Source organism: Pseudophryne corroboree, chromosome 3, assembly GCF_028390025.1.
Source record: "Pseudophryne corroboree isolate aPseCor3 chromosome 3, aPseCor3.hap2, whole genome shotgun sequence".
Taxonomy (NCBI): Eukaryota; Metazoa; Chordata; class Amphibia; order Anura; family Myobatrachidae; genus Pseudophryne; species Pseudophryne corroboree.
Window position 1 is genome coordinate 31,987,706 of NC_086446.1, and position 18,607 is coordinate 32,006,312.

Here is an 18,607-nt window from a genome sequence, read left to right on the forward strand (position 1 = left end):
TGGTCATCAGGCGCGTGTCAGAATTGGCGGCTTTATCCTGTAAAAGCCCTTATCTGATTTTCCATTCGGACAGGGCGGAATTGAGGACTCGTCCTCAGTTTCTCCCTAAGGTGGTTTCAGCGTTTCACCTGAACCAACCTATTGTGGTGCCTGCGGCTACTAGGGACTTGGAGGACTCCAAGTTGCTAGACGTTGTCAGGGCCCTGAAAATATATGTTTCCAGGACGGCTGGAGTCAGAAAATCTGACTCGCTGTTTATCCTGTATGCACCCAACAAGCTGGGTGCTCCTGCTTCTAAGCAGACTATTGCTCGTTGGATTTGTAGTACAATTCAGCTTGCACATTCTGTGGCAGGCCTGCCACAGCCATAAATCTGTAAATGCCCACTCCACAAGGAAGGTGGGCTCATCTTGGGGCGGCTGCCCGAGGGGTCTCGGCTTTACAACTTTGCCGAGCAGCTACTTGGTCAGGAGCAAATACGTTTGCAAAATTCTACAAATTTGATACCCTGGCTGAGGAGGACCTGGAGTTCTCTCATTCGGTGCTGCAGAGTCATCCGCACTCTCCCGCCCGTTTGGGAGCTTTGGTATAATCCCCATGGTCCTTACGGAGTTCCCAGCATCCAGTAGGACGTCAGAGAAAATAAGATTTTACTCACCGGTAAATCTATTTCTCGTAGTCCGTAGTGGATGCTGGGCGCCCATCCCAAGTGCGGATTATCTGCAATACTTGTACATAGTTATTGTAAAATAATCGGGTTATTGTTGTAGTGAGCCATCTTTTCGAGAGGCTCCTCTGTTATCATACTGTTAACTGGGTTCAGATCACAAGTTGTACGGTGTGATTGGTGTGATTGGTGTGGCTGGTATGAGTCTTACCCGGGATTCAAAAATCCTTCCTTATTGTGTACGCTCGTCCGGGCACAGTATCCTGACTGAGGCTTGGAGGAGGGTCATGGGGGGAGGAGCCAGTGCACACCAGGTAGTCCTAAAGCTTTACTTTTGTGCCCAGTCTCCTGCGGAGCCGCTATCCCCATGGTCCTTACGGAGTTCCCAGCATCCACTACGGACTACGAGAAATAGATTTACCGGTGAGTAAAATCTTATTTTCTCGTAGTCCGTAGTGGATGCTGGGCGCCCGTCCCAAGTGCGGACTACTTCTGCAATGCTTGTATATAGTTATTGCTTGAATAAGGGTTAAGTTATTGTTGCATCAGGGGTTGGGCCTGATGCTCTGTTATTGATCATACTGTTAACTAGTTGTTATCACTTGGTATACAGTGTGATTGGTGTGGCTGGTATGAATCTTACCCTGGATTATCAAAATCCTTTCCTTGTACTGTCGGCTCTTCTGGGCACAGTTTATCTAACTGAGGTCTGGAGGAGGGGCATAGAGGGAGGAGCCAGAGCACAGCAGTATCCAAATTCTTTCTTAAAGTGCCCATGTCTCCTGCGGAGCCCGTCTATCCCCATGGTCCTTACGGAGTCCCCAGCATCCACTACGGACTACGAGAAATAGATTTACCGGTAAGTAAAATCTTATTATGTCAGTAGTAATATTAGAGCAGTGATTGATAAGGTGTAAGGCTGACGAGGAGCAAGTGGTGGGTACGGGGTAAATTAATAAATGAGGAGAAGTGTTGGAGGGCGGATTGAGGTTAATGTGAGGGGGGAATGGGGGTGTTACTCTGTATGAGGGAGTGATGTAGATGGAAAAGCCTACAGTGTTTTTGGTGGGATCCTGTGGGATAAAGAGATTGCGGATAGTGTCTGCTTCATGTTACTAAGAAAAGTATTTCAGCAACGCAGCCATTACATAATGAATATATTCCTCCGTCATCCATCTGGGGTACGCTGCGTCATGACCTCTGGGTTAGAGTGTGGGCTGTGGTGGTATAGCGGACTCCTCCCCCGTCCAACCCCTCCCACCTCCAGCAGGACCTCAGTCTAGTTTTTATGCCTTGGAGGAAGGCACACTTTTTTTTTTTTTCTCTCAGATTTTTAGTTTGGTTTGTTTTTTTATTTACTTTCTTTCAATTTCAGTGAGGTGCATAATCCCTGCTAGGGAGACAGGCATCAATAGAGTGAGGTTAGTTTAGTTTAGGGCCTGGAATGGGCTGTGACCCCTTTGTGTTTCTGTCTGTGTCCGTGTGTGTACAGTGCAGCTCTGTTGTTTGTCCCCATGACTAAAGCATGTGCTGTATGGAGGGGTGTGCGGCGCTAGCCTACCCTGCGGGCGCTGGTGTTGAGCCTCTTGGGGCTACAGGGGAAAACCTGCTGTCAGGCACCACTAAGCTCCGCCCCCGCAACGGAGCGCAGCCATCCTCCTTTCCTCTGTAAATACTGTAGCTCCGCCCCCACCCCCTCCGCTCCCGCAGGCAGGTGTTTTTCACGCTGTATCTCAGTCCCAGGGCTGCATTCCACTAGCCCCGCCCCAGCTAGCACGCTGGCGTCGTTCTCTCCTTCCCTCCTGCACACAAAACAGCAAGTATTGTGGGACTTATACTGTAGTCAGTACATAGCCCACTGTGTTCTGTATTACAGTGGGTCTTTTACATAAATTGTATTTAGCCCTCAAACACCCCTGTCTGCATATTATCTTCAGTGGGAATACATACACTGTTTAGGAAACCACTTTAGCCCTACTGACATTGTCCGGAAAGCCAGACAAGGGGTCTAAATCCAAAGCAGGCTCTGCTGTTTATTTTTCTTGTGCACAATGTGCAAAAAAGTTTACAAAAGGGGTGCACAGACCCAGGTACTCTCTGCTCAGCCTGCGCTGTGATACCCGCAGTGTCAGCTCCTGGGGTGTCGGCGGTACAGTCGGATATGCCTCATTGGGCCAGATCCATGGCTGATGCCATCGCTGAGCTACGCCAGGCCAGGGACACTGATGGTGCGGCCTCTTCTGATGTTAGACCCACCGCTCTGCTGCGGCTGACGAGCCCCCCTGGGCACGTAATATGGGAAAATGCTTATCTGATATGGCTACTTCTTATTGTGTCCTCATCTGAGTCCACTACTATTAGACGAAGGCCAGCCTCTTCTCCAGTGTCCTTTCCGGGTGATAACCGTATTTCTGATACCTCTTCACATGAGGGAAGGGGGAGTTAGATCCACATTGGGAACACGCTTTCGGGTAGGAAGATGATTCTTCTTCAGACCCTGAGGTCAAACTTTTAATTGATGCTGTTCGTCAGACGTTACAGCTTGAGGAAACCTCGGCACCGGAGTCGTCTTCCACCTCTTATTTTAAGAGAAGGAAGGCTCAGGTGGCAATTTTTCCTCCATTTTCTCATTTTGATGAGGAATTAAAGGAAGCCTGGTTGAGGCCAGATTTAAAGGTACAGGTTCCAAAAAAGCTTAAGTTATTGTATCCTGTCAGAGATGAGGACACCAAATTATGGGAGTTACCACCAAATGTGGACACACCCATCACAAGATTAGCAAAAGCAACCGTTATTCCCACTGTACATACAGCCACCTTAAAGGGTCCAGCGGATAGGAAGAGTGAAGTGGTTTTTAAATCCATTTTCACCCTTACAAGAGTATCCCTGGGTCCCATGCTGGCCAGTTAAGGCTGTCGAACAGCTTTCACAAATTGTATCTGGTATCCAATCTGAGGATCCCACTCAAGTCCTCCCACTTACCACCCAGATCACGGAGGCCTTGCCATATGTTACCAGTGCTTTATTGGATTCTGTTTCCCCTACAGGCTTGTATCTCTTCCCTAGCTATAACTGCTTGTTGCTTGCTATGGTTGCGTTCTTGGAACGCTGATTCAGAATCCAAACACATTTTGGAGGCCTTTCCCTTTGAGGGAGAATTTTTATTTGGTCTAGAGCTGGAGAAGATTATCACTAAGGCTACTGGTGGAAAGAGTCCTTATCTTCCGGTGCTGAAGCTTACCAGATTTCAGTCCTTTCGACCTCAGGGCAGGTACGCCTTTACTTCCTTCCAGTCCTTTCGAGGACATTCCTTGGCTCCCAGAAAAGTCGTTGACCATCACCTAAGCCAGCTGATACAGCCTCGGCATGACTGTCTCTGTCATATCACCAAACCCCCAGGTGGTAGGCGCCCGCTTACTTTTGTTCCAAGACGTATGGCTGGACTCCAAGCCGGACCGATGGGTATGCTGCGTCGTCTCCAGGGATTTTATTCTGGACCTTTAGACACGTCTGCCCCACAGGTACTTTGTAACCCCTCTTCCTCAAGACACGGTCCGCAGACGGGCCTTACTTCAAGCTGTGTCCTCTCTTTCCAAGGCCGGTGTCATAGTGCCATTTCCACCTCAGCAGAGGGGACTCGGGATTTACTCTACCCTGTTTTTCATGGACAAGCCGGACGCCTCGTTTTGACCAATTCTCAACTTGAAGTTGCTTAACCCATATCTTCGCTTGGACAAATTCAAAATGGAATCTATTCGTTCAGTCATCCTGGCCATGGAATCGAACAAATTTTGGGCGTCCATCGACATAAAGGACACATACCTCCATATACCAATTTGGAAAGGACACCACCTCCTTCTACGCTTCGCGGTGGGCTCATTTCACTACAAGTTCTTCACGGCTCCCAGAGTTTTTACAAAGGTTATGGCTCATGTAGTCGCATTGTTACGGAAACGGTGTCACTTTCACCCCTTACCTGGATGACTTATTACTCAAGATCCCGTCTGAGACTCTACTCGGATCCACACATCGAGCTGATGTTGCAGACGCTCCAATCCCTCGATTGGATAATCAACTTTCCCAAATCACACCTTCTACCATCGCAAAGCATGGTGTTCCTGTGCCTTTTCTTCGACACCAGAGTTCAGAAGGTCTTTCTTCCTCACGAAAAGGTTCAAGATCTTTGGTCCCGGATACACACTCTTCTCCGCCTACCATTGGTGTCGAAACACCGCTGCATGCAATTGCTCGGAAAGATGGTGGCTGCCTTCGAGGCGGTTCCATTTTCACGCTTCCATGCCAGGACATTACAGACTAAGATTCTGTGTCAATGGTCCCCTCCTATATCTCAGGTTGGACACACAACTTTTTCCGCCTGTTGCCTCAGACACGTCACTCTCTACAGTGGTGGCTTCATTCACCGAATCTAACCAAAGGGTCTCCGTTCTCCATTTGGAATTGGGAGATAGTTACTACGGATGCCAGCCTCACGGGTTGGGGTGCAGTGTTTCGTCACCACCATCTTCAGGGTCGGTGGTCCAGACTGGAGGCGACACTACCAATCAACATACTCGAACTTCGGGCAATTCGCAATACCTTGGGCCAGCTTCAAGACCTTCTTCAGGGACGTCCTGTTCACGTTCAGTCTGACAACGCAACAGCCGTCGCCTACATAAACAAGCAGGGCGGAACTCGCAGTTGAAGAGCCATGCGAGATGTAACCCACATTCTCCAGTGGGCAGAGTTGTGGGTTCTGGCAATATAGGCGGTTTTCATCCCCGGAGTAGAAAATTGGGAGGCAGACTTCCTCAGTCGGCACACGGTTCAGACCAAAGAATGGGAACTAAATCAGGAAGTCTTTCTGTCCCTGGTCTCTATGTGGGGTCACCCCCAACATCGACTTGATGGCGTCTCGGCTCAACAACAAGCTTCCCCGGTACGGACCACACACCAGGGATCCTCAGGCTACATTCGTGGACATCATGATGGCCCCTTGGCGGTTTCGTCTCGGGTACTTGTTTCCACCTCTGGCTATGATTCCTCGAGTGCTTCAGAGGGTGCGGAGGGAAGCTCTTCCAGTCATCCTCATTGCTCCAGATTAGCCCCATCGCCATTGGTATGCTCAGATTCAAGACATGTTGCCGAACCCCCGTACCGCCTTCCTCTTCGTCCAGATCTCCTCCTTCAGGGACCTTGTTGTCACCACGATTTGCCTTGTCTAGCTTTGACGGCGTGGTTCTTGAATCCAGCATCTTGAGGTATAAGGGTTTGTCCTCTTCTGTTGTAAATAGTATGCTTCATGCTCAGAAGACAGTTACTTGCAGGATTTATTACCGGATTTGGTGTTTATACGTTGCATGGTGTGAGCGGAAGGGCCTCTCAGCGGCTGTCTTTCGTCTGCCGCACCTTTTGGCTTTCCTCCAGAATGGCTTGTCAAAAGGCCTCCGACGCTTCTCTCTAAAGGGACAAGTCTCTGCGTTGTCTGTTCTTTTTTAGCGAAGGTTGGCTTACCTTCTGGATGTTCGCTGTTTTCTTCAAGGTGTTTTGCATCTACAACCGCCATACGTGCCTCCTGTCCCTCTTTGCGATTTGAATTTGGTCCTCACGGCCCTTCAGAAACCGCTGCTCGAGCCTCTGGATACGGTGGACTTGCGGTTTCTGACTCTAAAGGTGTTTTTTCTGTTGGCCATTGCCTGGGGTCGGAGGGTCTCCGAGCTGGCCGCCTTGTCTTGAAAGGCGCCTCTTCTCATCTTTCATACTATGTGGTTTTGCGGACAAAGCCCTCTTTTCTCTGACGTCCTAGTGGATGCTGGGGGACTCCGTAAGGACCATGGGGAATAGACGGGCTCCGCAGGAGACTGGGCACTCTAAGAAAGATTTAGGACTACCTGGTGTGCACTGGCTCCTCCCCCTATGACCCTCCTCCAAGCCTCAGTTAGATTTCTGTGCCCGGCCGAGCTGGTTGCACACTAGGGGCTCTCCTGAGCTCCTAGAAAGAAAATATAATTTAGGTTTTTTATTTTACAGTGAGACCTGCTGGCAACAGGCTCACTGCAGCGAGGGACTAAGGGGAGAAGAAGCGAACCTACCTAACTGGTGGTAGCTTGGGCTTCTTGGGCTACTGGACACCATTAGCTCCAGAGGGATCGAACACAGGACCAGACCTCGTCGTCCGTTCCCGGAGCCGCGCCGCCGTCCCCCTTACAGAGCCAGAAGCAAGAAGGTCCGGAAAATCAGCGGCTGAAGACTCCTGTCTTCTCCAAGGTAGCGCACAGCACTGCAGCTGTGCGCCATTGCTCCTCATGCACACCACACACTGCGGTCACTGATTGGTGCAGGGCGCTGGGGGGGGGCGCCCTGAGCAGCAATATTTAACACCTTGGCTGGCAAACTAACACCATACATAGCCCCAGGGGCTATATAGGTGTATATTAACCCCTGCCAGAAACTATAAATAGCGGGAGAAAGCCCGCCGAAAAAGGGGCGGAGCCATCTCCCTCAGCACACTGGCGCCATTTTTCTCTCACAGCTCCGCTGGAAGGAAGCTCCCTGGCTCTCCCCTGCAGTCCTGCACTACAGAAAGGGTAAAAAAGAGAGGGGGGGCACAATTTAGGCGCAGTATATAATACATAGGCAGCTATAAGGGGAAAACACTCTGTATAGGTGATATCCCTGTGATATATAGCGCCCTGGTGTGTGCTGGCATACTCTCCCTCTGTCTCCCCAAAGGGCTTTGTGGGGTCCTGTCCTCGGTCAGAGCATTCCCTGTGTGTGTGCTGTGTGTCGGTACTGCTGTGTCGACATGTTTGAGGATAATGATGTGGAGGCGGAGCAAATGCCTGTGAATGTGATGTCACCCCCTGCGGGGTCGACACCTGTGTGGATGGACTTATGGAAGGAATTACGTGACCGTGTCAGCTCCTTGCATAAAAGGTTTGACGACATAGGACAGCCGGCTACTCAGCTTGTGCCTGTCCAAGCGTCTCAAATGTCATCAGGGGCTGTAAAACGCCCGCTACCTCAGATGACTGATACAGATGTCGACACGGATACCGACTCCAGTGTCGACGATGATGAGACGAGTGTACCCTCCAATAGATCCACCCGTTACATGATTGAGGCAATGAAAAATGTATTACACATTTCTGATGATACCCCAGGTACCACAAAAAAGGGTATTATGTTTGGTGAGAAAAAACTACCTGTAGTTTTTCCTGCTTCTGACGAATTAAATGAGGTGTGTGAGGAAGCGTGGACTTCCCCAGATAAGAAATTGATCATTTCTAAACAATTAATGGCAGCGTACCCTTTCCCGCCAGAGGATAGATCACGTTGGGAAACACCCCCTAGGGTAGATAAAGCGCTGACACGCTTATCAAAGAAGGTGGCACTACCGTCTCCGGATACGGCCGCCCTAAAAGAACCTGCTGATAGAAAGCATGAAAATACCCTAAAAGCTATCTACACACACACTGGCATTATATTGAGACCCGCTATTGCATCGGCTTGGATGTGCAGTGCTGCAGCTGCGTGGTCAGTTTCCCTGTCGGAAAACATTGATACCATGGATAGGGACAATATTTTGCTGACGATTGACCATATAAAAGACGCTGTCTTATACATGCGTGATGCACAGAGGGATATTTGCCGGCTGGCATCAAAAATAAGCGCTATTTCCATTGCCGCCAGAAGGGGGTTATGGACTAGGCAATGGTCATTTGATGCCGACTCGAAGCGGCACATGGAAGTTTTACCCTATAAAGGGGTGGAACTGTTTGGGGAGGGTCTTTCAGACCTCGTTTCCACAGCTACTGCTGGGAAATCGACCTTTTTGCCACAGGCTACCCCACAGCAAAAGAAAGCACCGTATTATCAGGTACAGTCCTTTCGGCCCCAGAAAAATAAGAGGGCTAGAGGCTCATCCTTTCTGCCGAGGGGCAGAGGAAGGGGGAAAAAGCTGCAGCACACAGCTAGTTCCCAGGAGCAGAAGTCCTCCCCTGCGTCCGGTAAGTCCACAGCATGACGCTGGGGCTGCTCAGGCGGAACCGGGAACGGTGGGGGCCCGTCTCAGGAATTTCAGCGCACAGTGGGCTCTCTCACAAGTGGATCCCTGGGTCCTTCAAGTAGTATCTCAGGGGTACAGGCTGGAATTCGAGATGTCTCCCCCCCGCCGTTTCCTAAAATCTGCCTTGCCGGCAACTCCTTCTGCCAGGGAGGCAGTGTTGGTGGCTATTCAAAAACTGTATTCACAGCAAGTGATTGTCAAGGTACCCCTCCTTCAACAAGGAAAGGGTTACTATTCCACAATGTTTGTGGTACCGAAGCCGGACGGTTCGGTGAGACCCATCTTAAATTTAAAAGCCTTGAACACTTATATCAAAAGGTTCAAGTTCAAGATGGAATCGCTCAGGGCGGTTATTGCGAGCCTGGACGAGGGGGATTACATGGTCTCCCTGGACATCATGGATGCATACCTGCATGTCCCCATTTACCCTCCGCACCAGGAGTACCTCAGATTTGTGGTACAGGACTGTCACTATCAGTTCCAGACGCTGCCGTTTGGGTTATCCACGGCACCGAGGGTCTTTACCAAGGTAATGGCCGAAATGATGATACTCCTTCGCAAGAAGGGTGTTTTAATTATCCCGTACTTGGACGATCTCCTGATAAAGGCGAGGTCCAAAGAACAGTTGGTAGTGGGGGTAGCACTTTCTCGGGAAGTGCTACAACAGCACGGCTGGATTCTCAATATCCCAAAGTCACAGCTGGTCCCGACGACACGTCTTCTGTTCCTGGGAATGATTCTGGACACAGACCAGAAAAGAGTGTGTCTTCCAGTGGAAAAAGCCGAGGAATTGTCATCTCTAGTCAGAGACATCCTAAGACCAGGACAGGTGTCGGTACATCAATGCACACGAGTCCTGGGAAAAATGGTAGCTTCATACGAAGCAATTCCATTCGGAAGGTTCCACGCAAGGACGTTCCAGTGGGACCTGTTGGACAAGTGGTTCGGGTCCCATCTCCAGATGCAACAGCGGATAACCCTATCGTCAAGAACCAGGGTGTCGCTGCTGTGGTGGCTGCAGAGGGCTCATCTACTAGAGGGCCGCCGATTCTGAATACAGGACTGGGTCCTGGTGACCACGGATGCCAGCCTTCGGGACTGGGGGGCAGTCACAAAGGGAAGAAATATCCAAGGACTGTGGTCAAATCAGGAGATTTCTCTTCACATAAATATCCTGGAGCTAAGGGCCATTTACAATGACCTAAGCCAGGCAAGACCCCTGCTTCAGAACCAGCCGGTACTGATCCAGTCAGACAACATCACGGCGGTCGCCCATGTAAACAGACAGGGCGGCACAAGAAGCAGGATGGCGATGGCAGAAGCCACAAGGATTCTCCGATGGGCAGAGAATCATGTGTTAGCACTGACAGCAGTGTTCATTCCGGGAGTGGACAACTGGGAAGCAGACTTCCTCAGCAGGCACGACCTCCACCCGGGAGAATGGGGACTTCATCCAGAAGTCTTCCAAATGCTGGTAAACCGGTGGGAAAGACCACAGGTGGACATGATTGCGTCCCGCCTCAGCAAGAAGTTGAAAAGATATTGCGCCAGGTCAAGAGACCCTCAGGCGATCGCTGTGGACGCTCTAGTGACACCATGGGTGTACCAGTCGGTTTATGTGTTTCCTCCTTTACCTCTCATACCCAAGGTACTGAGAATAATAAGAAGGCGAGGAGTGAGAACTATTCTCGTGGCTCCGGATTGGCCAAGAAGAGCTTGGTACCCGGAACTTCAAGAGATACTTGCAGAGGACCCTTGGCCTCTGCCGCTCAGACAAGACCTGCTGCAGCAGGTACCCTGTCTGTTCCAAGACTTACCGCGGCTGCGTTTGACGGCATGGCGGTTGAACACCGGATCCTAAAGGAAAAGGGTATTCCGGAGGAAGTCATCACTACCCTGATCAAAGCCAGGAAGGATGTCACCGCAAGACATTATCACCGCATTTGGCGGAAATATGTTGCTTGGTCTGAGGCCATGAAGGCCCCACCGGAGGAATTTCAACTGGGTCGATTCCTGCACTTCCTGCAAGCAGGGGTGATGTTGGGCCTCAAATTGGGGTCCATCAAGGTCCAGATTTCGGCTCTGTCGATTTTCTTCCAGAAAGAACTGGCTTCATTGCCTGAAGTTCAGACTTTTGTCAAAGGAGTTCTGAATATTCAGCCTCCTTTTGTGCCCCCAGTGGCACCTTGGGATCTAAATGTGGTTTTGGTATTCCTGAAATCACATTGGTTCGAACCACTTAAGACTGTGGATTTAAAATATCTCACGTGGAAAGTGGTCATGCTGTTGGCCCTGGCGTCGTCCAGGCGGGTATTCAGAATTGGCGGCTTTGTCTTGTAAAAGCCCTTATCTGATTTTCCATATGGATAGGGCAGAGTTGAGGACTCGTCCTCAGTTTCTCCCCAAGGTGGTCTCAGCTTTTCACTTGAACCAACCTATTGTGGTGCCTGTGGCTACTAGGGACTTGGAGGATTCCAAGTTGCTGGACGTAGTCAGGGCCCTGAAAATTTATGTTTCCAGGACGGCTGGAGTCAGAAAGACTGACTCGCTGTTTATCCTGTATGCACCCAACAAGCTGGGTGCTCCTGCTTCTAAGCAGTCTATTGCGCGCTGGATTTGTAGCACTATTCAGCTGGCGCATTCTGCGGTGGGATTACCGCAGCCTAAATCAATAAAAGCCCATTCCACAAGGAAGGTGGGCTCATCTTGGGCGGCTGCCCGAGGGGTCTCGGCTTTACAACTTTGCCGAGCTGCTACTTGGTCAGGGGCAAACACGTTTGCAAAATTCTACAAATTTGATACCCTGGCTGAGGAGGACCTGGAGTTCTCTCATTCGGTGCTGCAGAACCATCCGCACTCTCCCGCCCGTTTGGGAGCTTTGGTATAATCCCCATGGTCCTTGCGGAGTCCCCAGCATCCACTAGGACGTCAGAGAAAATAAGATTTTACTCACCGGTAAATCTATTTCTCGTAGTCCGTAGTGGATGCTGGGCGCCCATCCCAAGTGCGGATTGTCTGCAATACTTGTACATAGTTATTGTTACAAAAATCGGGTTTTGTTGTGAGCCATCTGTTGAGAGGCTCCAAATTGTTATCATACTGTTAACCGGGGTTCCTATCACGTGTTATATGGTGTGATTGGTGTGGCTGGTATGAGTCTTACCCGGGATTAAAAAATCCTTCCTTATTGTGTCAGCTCTTCCGGGCACAGTGTCCTAACTGAGGCTTGGAGGAGGGTCATAGGGGGAGGAGCCAGTGCACACCAGATAGTCCTAAAGCTTTCTTTAGATGTGCCCAGTCTCCTGCGGAGCCGTCTATTCCCCATGGTCCTTACGGAGTCCCCAGCATCCACTACGGACTACGAGAAATAGATTTACCGGTGAGTAAAATCTTATTTTTTGCCTAAAGTCGTGTCATTTCCATCTCAACCAAGACATTGTTCTTCTGGCCTTCAAACCCACTTCTTCGTTCTTCACAAGAGGCTTCTTCTCTTGCATTGTTGGACGTTGTACGGGCTTTAAAGATCTATTTGTCCCGTACGGCGCACGGAAAGTCTTTTGGTTCTTGTCAATGCTCCTAAGAGGGGTTGGCCAGCCTCCAAGAACACGTTGGGTATCGTCGGCTATCCATCAGGCCTACGTGTCTTCAGATCTCTCTGTTCCGGCTCCATTGAACGCTCATTTCACTCGTGCTGTTGGTACGTCTTGGGCTGTTCGCCGTGGTGTTTCCATGGAACAGCTGTGCAGGGCTGCAACCTGGTCATCTGTGCACACATTTACAAAAAACTATCGGTTCCACACCTATGGTTTGGAGGAATCTCGGTTTGCCTGTACTGTCTGAAGTACGGCTCTGCCGGATGCCCCCCTCTCTCTGTTAGCTTGCTTTGGGATTTCCCAGAGGTCATGACGCAGCGTCCCCCAGATGGATGATGGAGGAAATGGGATTTTTTTACTCACTGTAAAATCTCTTCCTCTGAATCCATCTGGGGGACGCTGCGATCCCTTACATTGTTTCTTGTCCTCTTCCTCCATGCGGCTTGGCTAAACGTAGACAGAGGTCCTGCTGGAGGTGGGAGTTGTTAGAGGGGGGAGGTGCCAGCTTTAGTGGGGGGGGTTTTTGTGCCTAACCTCCTTAGCCCACACTCTAACCCAGAGGTCATGGCGCAGCATCCCCGAGATGGATTCCGAGGAAGAGATTTTACGGTGAGTAAAAAATCCCATTATCACATGGAGCTTTCAGTCCAAAAAGCATGCTTCAGCTAGCACATACGTGGCTGTTATCAGACACACTCTACACAGGCTCACGGATATGTAATATTATATAAGCAGATTACATCTCTTAGAATTGTCCAGATTATGGTTGTTTGAAGAAGTTCATCGCATGGGTTCCTCCAAAAACAATCGGTCATCGACGTAACCATTTCTCGGAAACACCAGTCCACCGGTCCTTATCCATTTGTATAACTTGCAGGTGTAGGGCAGTATCCAATTAGCCCCGGTCTGTTTTCGGGTGATAAAAACAGCCAGATATTGCGGTTAATGACCGATGGTCATTATTGCGGTGTCTGGTTTGAGGACGTTTTCATCGGCTGTAAACGGAAGAGTTAGATTTGGGTGGGGTGTGATCAAACAAATCTAAATTGCAGTGTAAAATTAAAGCAGCCAGTATTTACCATGCACAGAAACAAAATTAACCCACCCAAATCTAACACTCTCTGCATATGTTACATCTGCCCCCACCTGCAGTGCACATGGGTTTGCCCATTAGCTGGGGGATAATGTACAGGATAAGGACACACTTAGATAAGTGTGGATTATGTATACACTAATGAGGAATGTTAGAAGAACATAATAAAGTGAAATAGTATATCTTGCAATAAATTGTGAAAAAATTATGAAACCATAAAAGATCGCAAACTGTATAAGTATCATCCACGGGATGCATGGAATGTGACCATGTCAGGCATCCGTGGTGGGTTCCCTTTCCAGATGGACGTGTTACATTTTCTTATTTGGGATTTTTAGGATGAAGATAGAAATATTAAGGTAGAAGATACAGAGGGAGAAGAAGAGACCGATGTAACTGATATGAAGGCAGAAGATACAGAGGGAGAAGAAGAGACCGATGTGACTGATCTGAAGGTTGAAGTCATAGAGGTAGACGAAGAGCCGTATGGGACGGATAACGCAGAAGATACGGAGGGAGAAGAAGAGACGTATGTCACTCCTAAGGCAGAAGAGGGAGAAGAAGAAACGTATATGACTGATAATAACGCAGAAGATACAGAGGGAGAAGAAGAGACGTATGTGTCCAAGAATAAGTCAGAAGACCGGGAAATACAGACTTATACGTTGGGTGATTGGCAGTGTAAGGAGGAGGAAATCCCTACAGAAATCGGCACAGGTGAGTAATAAATGTATTACAGAAATGAGTCATATCCTTGCTCAGTCACTACAGCAATCTCTTATCCTACACCCTCTTCTTTCAGTACAGACTAATGAGGGAAATGTGTCTGCCCAGTGGGGGCATCAGGAGCCACATTAGACACTTAGTATCCTCCTCAAATCATGTCACTGTGTGTTACCAGCCCAGAGATCTGACCAGTCTCCTCCCCACACTCCCTGGTGTATCTCATACATCAGGAGCCATCAGCCCCTATTATACTCCTGCTCTCCCCCTCACATCATGTCACTGTGTGTTACCAGCCCAGAGATCTGACCAGTCTCCTCCCCACATTCCCTGGTGTATCTCATACATCAGGAGCCATCAGCCCCTATTATACTCCTGCTCTCCCCCTCACATCATGTCACTGTGTGTTACCAGCCCAGAGATCTGACCAGTCTCCTCCCCACACTCCCTGGTGTATCTCATACATCAGGAGCCATCAGCCCCTATTATACTCCTGCTCTCCCCCTCACATCATGTCACTGTGTGTTACCAGCCCAGAGGTCTGACCAGTCTCCTCCCCACACTCTCTGGTGTATCTCATACATCAGGTGCCACCAGCCCCTATTATACTCCTGCTCTCCTCACATCATGTCACTGTGTGTTACCAGCCCAGAGATCTGTCCAGTTTCCTTCCTACACTCTCTGGTGTATCTCATACATCAGGAGCCATCAGCCCCTATAATACTCCTGCTCTCCCCTCACATCATGTCACTGTGTGTTACCTGCCCAGAGAGCTGACCAGTCTCCTCCCCACACTCTCTGGTGTGTCTCATACATCAGGAGCCATCAGCCCCTATTATACTCCTGCTCTCCCCCTCACATCATGTCACTGTGTGTTACCAGCCCAGAGATCTGACCAGTCTCCTCCCCACACTCTCTGGTGTATCTCATACATCAGGAACCATTAGCCCCTATTATACTCCAGCTCTCCCCCTCACATCATGTCACTGTGTTTGTTACCAGCCCAGAGATCTGACCAGTCTCCTCCCCACACTCTCTGGTGTATCTCATACATCAGGGTCCATCAGCCCCTATAAGGGTTGTAGGTTGGGACTGCTGGAGCTGGCACTTAAATGTTAAAAAGTAGCTGTAATCCTAAACTCTGCCTCCCTACATCTCCAATATGCCAGGACGAAATTTTAAAGAGCCTGGTAAGGAAAAACCATCCGTAACCCAGTGAATATGTTAGAACAATAAAACAAACCAGCATTGAATAGACTGTCAAGACCCAAACCTGGCATGACTGAGCGTGAGGGAGGGGATGCAATGTCCCCCAGCCTGATTCAGAGAATAATTCAATGTTAAGTAACCAAAAATCCCCTTTTCTGAACGTCCTAGAGGATGCTGGGGACTCCGTAAGGACCATGGCGATAGACGGGAATTTAGTTCCTGGTGTGCACTGGCTCCCCCCTCTATGCCCCTCCTCCAAACCTCAGTTTGATACTGTGCCCAGAGGAGCTGGGTGCTTTTCAGTGAGCTCTCCTGAGTTTGCTGATAGAAAGTATTTTGTTAGTTTTTTTATTTTCAGGGAGCTCTGCTGGCAACAGACTCCCTGCATCGAGGGACTGAGGGGAGAGAAGCAGCCCTACTCTCTGAGTGCAGGTCCTGCTTCTTAGGCTACTGGACACCATTAGCTCCAGAGGGATCGGTACGCAGGATCTCACCCTCGCCGTCCGTCCCAGAACCGCGCCGCCGTCCCCCTCACAGAGCCGGAAGACAGAAGCCGGGTGAGTATGAGAAGCAAAGAAGACTTCACAGGCGGCAGAAGACTTTGTGATCTTCACTAGAGGTAACGCACAGCACTGCAGCTGTGCGCCATTGCTCCACACACCTCACATACTCCGGTCACTGTAAGGGTGCAGGGAGCAGGGGGGGCGCCCTGGGCAGCATTTGGGACCTCATATTGACAAAAGACCACATATATACAGCTGGGCACTGTATATATGTATGAGCCCCGCCAAAAAAAATTACAATTTAAGCGGGACAGAAGCCCGCCGCCGAGGGGGCGGGGCTTCTCCCTCAGCACTCACCAGCGCCATTTTTTCTCCACAGCACCGCTGAGAGGAAGCTCCCCAGGCTCTCCCCTGCTGATACACGGTAGAAGAGGGTTGAGAAGAGAGGGGGGCACATAATTAGGCGCAAAAAAGATATAAACAGCAGCTACTGGGTTAACATTAAATTACTGTGTTATTCCTGGGTTATATAGTGCTGGGGTGTGTGCTGGCATACTCTCTCTCTGTCTCTCCAAAGGCCTCGTGGGGGAACTGTCTTCAGAAAGAACATTCCCTGTGTGTGTGTGGTGTGTCGGTACACTTGTGTCGACATGTCTGATGAGGAAGGCTATGTGGGAGAGGAGCGGGAACAAATGAATGTGGTGTCTCCGCCGACGGCGCCAACACCTGATTGGATGGATATGTGGAAGGTTTTAAATGATAATGTTAATTCCTTGCATACGAGATTAGACAAAGCTGATGCATTGGGACAGTCAGGGTCTCAACCCGTGCCTGATCCTATGTCGCAGGGACCGTCAGGGTCTCATAAGCGCCCACTATCCCAAATTGTTAACACAGATACCGACATGGATTCTGACTCCAGTGTTGATTACGATGATACAAAGTTACAGCCAAAATTGGCTAAATCCCGTCGATATATGATTATAGCGATAAAGGATATTTTTGCACATCGGCCTGGGTCTGTAGTGCGGTGGCGGCATGGACAGATACCTTATCAGAGGAGATTGATACCCTACATAAGGATACTGTTTTATTGACCCTTGGGCATATTAAAGACACTGTCCTTATATGAGAGATGCTCAAAGAGACATTAGTCTACTGGGTTCTAGAATAAACGCTATGTCGATCTCTGCCAGAAGGGTCCTGTGGACTCGGCAATGGACAGGCGATGCCGACTCAAAAAGGCATATGGAGGTTTTACCTTACAGGGGTGAGGAATTGTTCGGAGAAGGTCTCTCGGACCTGGTCTCCACAGCTATAGCTGGAAAGTCTAATTTTTGCCCTATGTTCCCTCACAGCCTAAGAGAGCACCGCATTATCAAATGCAGTCCTTTCGTTCACAAAGAAACAAGAAAGTCCGAGGTGCGTCCTTTCTTGCCGGAGGTAGGGGCAGAGGAAAGAAGCTGCACAACACAGCTAGTTCCCAGGAACAGAAGTCCACCGCATGACGCTGGGGCTCCACCGGCGGAGTCGGGCCCAGTGGGGGCGCGTCTTCGGAATTTCAGCCACATGTGGGTTCACTCCCAGGTGGATCCCTGGGCAATAGAAATTGTGTCTCAGGGTTACAATCTGGAATTCGAAGAGGTGCCTCCTCGCCGGTATTTCAAATCGGCCCTACCAGCTTCCCCCCTAGAGAGTGAGATAGTGTTAAATGCATTACAAAAATTGTATCTTCAGCAAGTGGTGGTCAAGGTACCCCTCCTTCAACAGGGAAGTGGTTATTATTCGACCATGTTTGTAGTTCCGAAGCCGGACGGTTCGGTCTGACCCATGTTGAATTTAAAATCTCTGAACCTATACTTGAAAAGGTTCAAGTTCAAGATGGAATCACTAAGAGCGGTCATCGCAAGCCTGGAAGGGGGGGGATTTTATGGTGTCACTGGACATAAAGGATGCATACCTTCATGTACCCATTTATCCTCCTCATCAGGCGTACCTAAGATTTGCCGTACAGGACTGTCATTACCAATTTCAGACGTTGCCGTTTGGTCTCTCAATGGCCCCGAGGATTTTCACCATGGTAATGGCGGAAATGATGGTGCTCCTGCGGAAGCAAGGTGTCACAATTATCCCGTACTTGGACGATCTCCTCATAAAGCGAGATCAAGAGAGCAGTTGCTGAACAGCGTATCTCTTTCACTGAAAGTGTTACAGCAACACGGCTGGATTCTCAATATTCCAAAGTCGCAGTTGGTCCCTACGACTCGTCTGCCTTTCTTGGGCATGATTCTGGACACGACCCAGAAAAGGGTTTATTTCCGATAGAAAAAGCCCAGGAACTTATGACTCTGGTCAGGAACCTTTTGAAATCAAGACAGGTGTCAGTGCATCATTGCACTCGAGTCCTGGGAAAGATGGTGGCGTCATACGAGGCCATTCTCTTTGGCAGGTTCCATGCGAGGACTTTCCAATGGGATCTGCTGGACAAGTGGTCCGGGTCACATCTACAGATGCATCGGTTGATCACCCTGTCCCCCAGGGCCAGGGTGTCACTCCTGTGGTGGCTGCAGAGTGCTCACCTTCTCGAGGGCCGCAGATTCGGCATTCAGGATTGGATCCTGGTGACCACTGACGCAAGCCTCCGAGGTTGGGGAGCAGTGACACAGGGAAGAAATTTCCAAGGTCTTTGGTCAAGTCAAGAGACTTGTCTTCACATCAACATCCTGGAACTAAGGGCCATATACAACGTCCTAC

General features: G+C 49.7%; 1 protein-coding gene across 2 annotated transcripts in view; it reads left to right on the top strand.

Annotated features, from left to right (window-relative positions):
* Positions 1-18,607, top strand: part of LOC135054619 (oocyte zinc finger protein XlCOF7.1-like) — a 103,207-nt gene that overhangs the window by 62,040 nt on the left and 22,560 nt on the right. For both annotated transcript variants that reach the window (XM_063957822.1, XM_063957821.1), the window contains exon 4: positions 13,757-14,135. In XM_063957822.1, coding sequence (XP_063813892.1) covers positions 13,757-14,135 — 379 coding nt within the window. The remainder of the gene's footprint in view (positions 1-13,756; positions 14,136-18,607) is intronic.